The sequence below is a fragment of the Myotis davidii genome, unplaced genomic scaffold, assembly GCF_000327345.1.
Source record: "Myotis davidii unplaced genomic scaffold, ASM32734v1 scaffold590, whole genome shotgun sequence".
Classification (NCBI taxonomy): Eukaryota; Metazoa; Chordata; class Mammalia; order Chiroptera; family Vespertilionidae; genus Myotis; species Myotis davidii.
In genome coordinates, this window is record NW_006282381.1 from 1,232,216 (window position 1) to 1,239,163 (window position 6,948).

At 38.0% G+C, this 6,948-nt stretch overlaps 1 protein-coding gene across 1 annotated transcript in view; it reads right to left on the bottom strand.

Annotated features, from left to right (window-relative positions):
- CNOT1 (CCR4-NOT transcription complex subunit 1) overlaps positions 1 to 6,948 on the bottom strand; it is a 71,691-nt gene that overhangs the window by 17,544 nt on the left and 47,199 nt on the right. The window contains exons 26-34 of the mRNA XM_015558826.1: positions 6,825 to 6,941; positions 6,381 to 6,491; positions 5,965 to 6,042; positions 5,611 to 5,788; positions 4,685 to 4,815; positions 2,503 to 2,799; positions 1,224 to 1,364; positions 1,023 to 1,127; positions 368 to 487 (exon numbers count right to left, since the gene is read on the bottom strand). Coding sequence (XP_015414312.1) covers positions 368 to 487; positions 1,023 to 1,127; positions 1,224 to 1,364; positions 2,503 to 2,799; positions 4,685 to 4,815; positions 5,611 to 5,788; positions 5,965 to 6,042; positions 6,381 to 6,491; positions 6,825 to 6,941 — 1,278 coding nt within the window. The remainder of the gene's footprint in view (positions 1 to 367; positions 488 to 1,022; positions 1,128 to 1,223; positions 1,365 to 2,502; positions 2,800 to 4,684; positions 4,816 to 5,610; positions 5,789 to 5,964; positions 6,043 to 6,380; positions 6,492 to 6,824; positions 6,942 to 6,948) is intronic.

Below are 6,948 nucleotides of genomic sequence, written 5' to 3' on the forward strand. Positions count from 1 at the left end.
CACTCTTTCTGTAAGAGTGACTGGAACATCAAGGTCAGCAACATGTTTAAGTGGTTCCAGGAGGAAAATGTTTCCCCCTAAAATTTTTACTTTTCTGTAATAATGGTTTAAATTTTCCAAAAAACTAACAGGGGAGCTATGTAAATTCCTCCTAAACATGAAAGAAAAATCAACCTCATGGATATTAGAGGGGGGTGGGGGGAAGTCTCCTGTATGCCATGCTGATCTGATACAGAGAATATTTATACTCAACAAAAACTGGGTATTTTTTCTCCTTTAACTTAAGTTCCTAGGAAGCAAGTACAGATTAGATAAAAACACTCAAATTAAACTATAAAATTCAATGTAATCCAAGGCAACTATTTACCTTCATGGGTTGAGCTAAAAATCCTGTGGGCTGACTTAAATCATTCGTAGGCAAGAAACCAGGCACATTGCGTGCAAATTCTTCATAAACAGCCAACTGCTTTGGGTCCACACCACCAACCTTGGAGAAGAAAACCTAGTTTGATAGGATCCTCACCATAATTAAAGGAAATTTTTTTGCAAGTGGCAAGTTTGCATGGAAGCAAGCACAGGAGTACAGTATGTAATAGCATGACTGAGTATGCATGTGCGCGAACACACACACAGTTTCCCATTTCCCAGAATCCTGTCAGTCACCCTCATTTATAAACTTAAGTTTTTCCACTGGAACATGCCTCAAATAGGACCACACCACTGCCAATTTTCCAATGGAGCTGGTTTTAAAAGATAATATTTTTCACCATCTTCTTGTCACTAATAAACAACTAGCAATAAAAACCAAGTACCCAAAAGGAAGACCAAGTTGGGACCTATAAAAACTAACAGGGGGCACACATCTAAGCTATGCCTATACCTTCTCCACAGGTTCATTCCCTTTAAGTAAAATTCTACTGAGGTGAGATACTGTCTCTAAAACCCTAACCCTAATCGGTGAAGAGTTTAAGCAACAAGAACAGAAAGAAAACAAAGGGAGAGACAGAGCCCCGGGTTCTCACTTTCAGTCTTATTTGTTCTGGCATCCGCTCAGCTTGGTATGTTAACACAACAGGATCACAGTACCTGCGCCCTTCTTGCCTAGCATGTTTTCTCAGCTCAAATTCCTGCAAATAAAACAAAGTCACTGAGGTTCTTGTTATGAGAAACTTTCTTAAACATAAAAAAAATAAACCCTTAAGAGGCAAATGCTAAACACTTACAGTTGCTAATCTCTTGTCCATCTCAGGGCCTGCTTTTTCCACTGCAGTCTTCTGAATAAAACAGCAAGCTAATTCACAATTGTCCTGAGCTAACTGAGCAGCTGCCTGATCCATCATTTCCCTTTGTTGTGGGGATGCAGTCTATTGGGAGAAGAAATGAAAGAAAAAGATTTCAAGTTTTCTGTGGACAAGACAGAGAGGGTGATAGGAAATTCAGTGCTTAGACATGTGAATTTAAAAGTTCTCACTTTACTTATGACCCATTAGCTATGAGCATGAAATAGTCTAACACTCCTCTTCAGCTATAAGATGAAAATACCACTCTCACCCAAAACATCTTACCAGGTTGCTGTGACGGTGGTAAAAAATATGAAAACAGAAAAGCAGTAAACAAAAGCAGTACAACCATAACATCTAAGACCCAAAGTTAATAACTAAGTTATCTGTGCTGTATGTAGGTACATACAACATTACTTTAAATATTTTGTGCTGTTCTACTCCAAGTGCTTTAATTTAAATTCTTCACGGTAAACTGAATCAAGTTAACTTATGCATTTTTTTAAATAAATTTTATTGATTTTTTACAGAGAGGAAGGGAGAGAGACAGAGAGTCAGAAACATCGATAGAGAGTTAAAACATCAATCAGCTGCCACCTGCACATCTCCCACTGGGGATGTGCCCGCAACCAAGGCACATGCCCTTGACCAGAATCGAACCTGGGACCCTTCAGTCCGTAGGCCGACGCTTTATCCACTGAGCCAAACCGGTTTCGGCAACTTATGCATTTAAAAAGACCTTTTAATTATTTAAAGAATAAATATTTGGGTATCTACTATCTGCCAAACATTGTACTTAAGATACAGTAGTGAACAAAAAGACACAATGCTTCACCTAACAGAACTTAATCTATGAGAAAGGAAGACATAAAATAAATATGGTGACGCCGAAACCGGTTTGGCTCAGTGGATAGAGCGTCGGCCTGCGGACTGAAAGGTCCCAGGTTCGATTCTGGTCAAGGGCATGTGCCTTGGTTGCGGGCACATCCCCAGTGGGAGATGTGCAGGTGGCAGCTGATTGATGTTTTAACTCTCTATCGATGTTTCTGACTCTCTGTCTCTCTCCCTTCCTCTCTGTAAAAAATCAATAAAATATATTTAAAAAAAATTTAAAAAAAATAAATAAATATGGTGACTATTAGAATAAGTACAAATGCAAAGAAAAGAAACTCAGACAAGCAACAATCAGTTTTGTACTACAGCACAGAAATAATCAACTTACACGAAGGGCTGAGGCAAAACTGTTTTTCAGGTTGGTGGATATGCTCATGAGCAAAGGTTCCCTGCAGGTAATCATAGCCATTCCAGCTGTCAAGTTACGCATCATGTGATGAGCTGCTATTCGCATTCGAGATTCCTCAGAATCCAGGGCAAAATCCTTCCTGACTATTTGTTCACAAGTAGTCATGGCAATCTTAATTGATCGATCCACCACAGGATGGACCAACTCCTGAACAGCCCGTTCAATTGCTTGGCGCACACACTGCTTCAACTGTGGATGGGCCTGAAACAAGGGAATCTAGGAAGGGAAAAACAAGTCCAGTCAACAGCTTGTTTAAATAAGACAACCCAATTTCTATCAGTAAGCACACCCATGATTTTAGAATTACTTCAAAGTTAACCATTAACTACCAATTTCTACTTTAAAGTAATCAATAAAAAGCCCAGGAATCAAAAGTTGGGCTACAAAGAGGAAATAGCATTCAGCATACCTTGTGATGCAAGGTAACATATGTGTCTTTGATTTTTAAAAAGTTCTATTGTTCATTACAAGATACATTACCTACTTAAAGACACACTACTTGCTTAGTTCAAATATGTGACTCAAGTACTCTCCTCATAATAGCAAGAAATTTTGCATTATCATACACTGAAGCCTCTGCTTAAAAGATTTTCCAATCTTTTCTCTGCTAGAAACTATGCCCTAATACTCACTTGGTCTCTTTCTTTTTTAAGAAATCTTAAAAAATATTCATTAACACAAAAGTATTCGGATTACTGGGAGTAATACAAAGAGGAATCACAATTTCTAGATCTAGATTTTTCTTTCAAAAACTAAGTGCACATCCATACAAAATAAGAAATACCAGGTTAAAATGGTCTCTTTAAAATGTTTCCAAGTCCTTTAAATCCAAATGGTCAATGGATTAATAATGTTACTCCTGTATTTGTGGATATTTTCTAAAAAGCAAAGACCATAAAAACTCCAAGTATCTGATTCTAAACTAAACAAATGTTAAGCATAATGAAGAGCAGAAGATAATTATCACTCTGAATATAGACAGTAAAATGCAACCTTTAAATAAAGGACCGATGGGAAGTTATTTATAAAGTTAGTCCAGACTGCCTCCCAGAACCAGGGCACAGAAAAAAGAATGAAGTTACTTCTAGGCTTTAACCTAGAGATTTGTACACACAAATGAATCAGCTCAGTTCCAGCTCCTGACTACAAATGGTTTAATGCAAGGGTAAGGTGATATGCTAATGAAAATAGAGAGCAAAAAGCTATGGTATACACTGAGACCTTCTGGCCTGAGCCAAGGAACTCGTACAGATAGTGATTATACAGGGTGGGGCAAAAGTACATTTATATGGAAAAATACAATAATTAATAAATTGTTTTTGCGTACTCACAACTAGAAACCTATTTTTGCCCCACCCTGTATTGCCAGCTTTTTTTTTTTTTTTAACGTATTTTTATTGATTTCAGAGAGGAAGGGAGGCATCAATGATGAGAGAGAATCATTGATCGGCTGCCTCCTGCACACCTGCTACCAGGGATCAAGTATGCAACTCAGGCATGTATCCTAACGAGAATCGAACTGTGACCTCCTAGTTCACATGCTGATGCTCAACCACAGAGCAACACCAGCTGGGCACAGCTGTCTTGCGTTTTTGTTTTGTTTTAATGGCATCTAAGTGCATTTAATTTCATAAGTACTTAGCAAACAAGCTGTAGTCACTGCAAACATTCACAACTTCCTCCCATTTGAGACAGACTAGATGTTGAGTGGAAGAAAAATACCAAAGGCCAGATCTTCATTAATACTCACTTTTCCATCAGTCTCTTTATCAAAATAAAAACTCATACATTGGGTTGAGGGTCATGGATGGCTACAAATTTTTACCATCCTAATAGGGCAGGGGGTGCCTCTCTGGTTTGTATAGGGAGCCAGCTGTATTGATTTTAATCATGGATCTGGATATGCTGAACCAATTTAAATGATACCTAGTCCCAATGACTATTTTTAGAGTAGAAAACATCCCAGCTGTACTACACAGCAGTGCCCAATCTCTGCTCTCTGCACAAAAATCTACAACCTAGGAATCCAGGAGGAAAGGGAAAGGGGAAGGTAACCAGTGACACAAAGTAGAAGTTTGGGGATGGGATGGTGTTTACTTACTGTTGGGTTTAGAGTAATATGTGGTGCCAGGCCCGCAAGGGAATAGACATTGATGTCATGATAGCTGTACTGTGGCTGTGGTGGAACAGTGGCTGTGCAGGTGGTACTAGTAGCTGGTGTTGTAGAAGTTGCTAAAAGTAAAGAGACAAAATAAGAGCTAATAAAAAAAGCATGTTTCTTGACTTTACTATAAAATTAGCCGGGCATCAAGCAGCTTTTATTTCATTAAACTAATTGGATTAGAGGATGGTGGTATAGGGGAATGACAAAGGCCGCATCTTCCCCACCCTGAATTACCATGAGAAAAATTCTGTAATTTTAACAGAGATTTGAACAAAGTATGTAAAACTATGTGTGGCAGTACCTATAGCACAGAAAGCAATTAAGAGGTTATGCAGCATTAGCAGGCCTAAACCTTGGATTATTCCTTATTATAGATGTCTATTTTCAATCTCGGCTGTTCCCTGTTTTCACCTGGGAATTTTTAGCTACTGAGGGCTGAGAGAGAAAGAAAACCTGGTTTATTCTAACCATACCTCCCAATCATCTTTATTGCCCCAGCACTTATAATCGTCTTGACCTTCATAAAATAATCCAATCCCCTAGAAGGTCTACCTGGTCTGGTCATCCCCAGATCTGAGGAATAACACAGGCTGTCATGCCACTGACTTCTTTCTGAGACCTCACACAATATAAATAACCGGTTTAATTAATACCACCACATGAATTACTCAGATATACTCTAATATGGTACGACAATGTCTAAACATTGCAAAAATTTCTTAATAATTAGAATGCACACCAAAAAGTATACAAAAGTTCCAGCAACACATAATGTTGAACAATTATAACTTGCTATATGCATGAAAATGTACCATTTAAGAGAACATTCTGGCAAGTAAAGGGCAGCTAACCATTATCCTTACTTGTGGTTGTGATGGGAGGAAGTTCTTCTGGCTGCTTGACATCTTTCTTTGGAGCAGAGAGCTGCTCATCTAAGTTCTTTAGGCGATCTTTGTCCTTTAGGAGGTTTCCAGGTTTTAGCTCGTTGATGTCTAATGCAAGGTTCTTGCAGAGGACCTCAATCTCAAACTTCAAGTTTAACTGCATAATTCCAATAATCGATTAGAATTTTAAAAATAACATTTTAGCTTTATTCATAACATAAATGATTTACTGGATTGTTACAATGCCTTCCCCCCAATACCCTACCTCTCCTATAAATTTTAATAATGTGAAACCAGAGAATGTTCCAAAGGATAAAGAAGCAACAAATTTACCTTTAAGTCGTGTTCCTGATGTAGCTCAGCTAATACATTCATAATTGCCATTGTCCAGGGGTTGGGTGGCCTAAAAACCTAAAGAAAATCTATTATGTTAAACTGGACCCCACATCACTTCAATTTGTATTTTTAAAATAGTTAAGCATGTATATTTATGTAGCTATAAGTATAAGTGCTCCCACAAAACCCCTAGCCTTGTACATAAAATTTCAGAAAAACACCAAAACTCAAAGCCACCTATTAGATATCAGTCCTTTAATTTACTAAGCCTCTCTCATTAGAAATACAACTTTATCTGAGGAATACTGATTGAACTAGCGCTGTTCATAAGAACTAAGGACATAATTTCTTAACCTTGTGCTGAAATTAACTCTTACAATTTAGCCATTAATAAAATATTAAAATCTACTCACCACGCTACGAATGCTCGACTCTAAAACTTTGGCAACGAAGGGCACCACATAGAGCAATTCTTGCTGTCCTTTAACATAAGCCTCTAGCAGCAAAGACTTGACATCCAAGTCCTAGGGGGGGAGAAATAGTATTTTTTAAAAGCTAAGAATATACTTCAAAACTCTTCACAAAGACACTGTGCCAAACTTATCCCCAAAAGAGAAATCAAAATAATATTTGACTTTTGCCTTACAAAAAAAAGAAAGGAGTGGCAATCATAACTTACTGGCTTCTGTGCATCCTGATAAATGATGTGGGGCCATGAGCATGCAATTAGGGATTCAAAACATGGACCAAACTCTTACAAGTACCCATTCATTAAAATAGCCCCAAATAAAGACTTTTAGACATAATAGCTATATGAACATTCTCAAATTTTACATGAACTTTTAGCTGGAACTCACAGTATGTAAGATGGGTTTATTTTTAGCTAGTGTGATCATTCCTAGCCAGTGTCCCAAGTTCTTCAGCAAAGAGCGATCTGAAAAATTGGCTGCAGCTTTATCAGAGGTCAAGAGCACCTGGGGG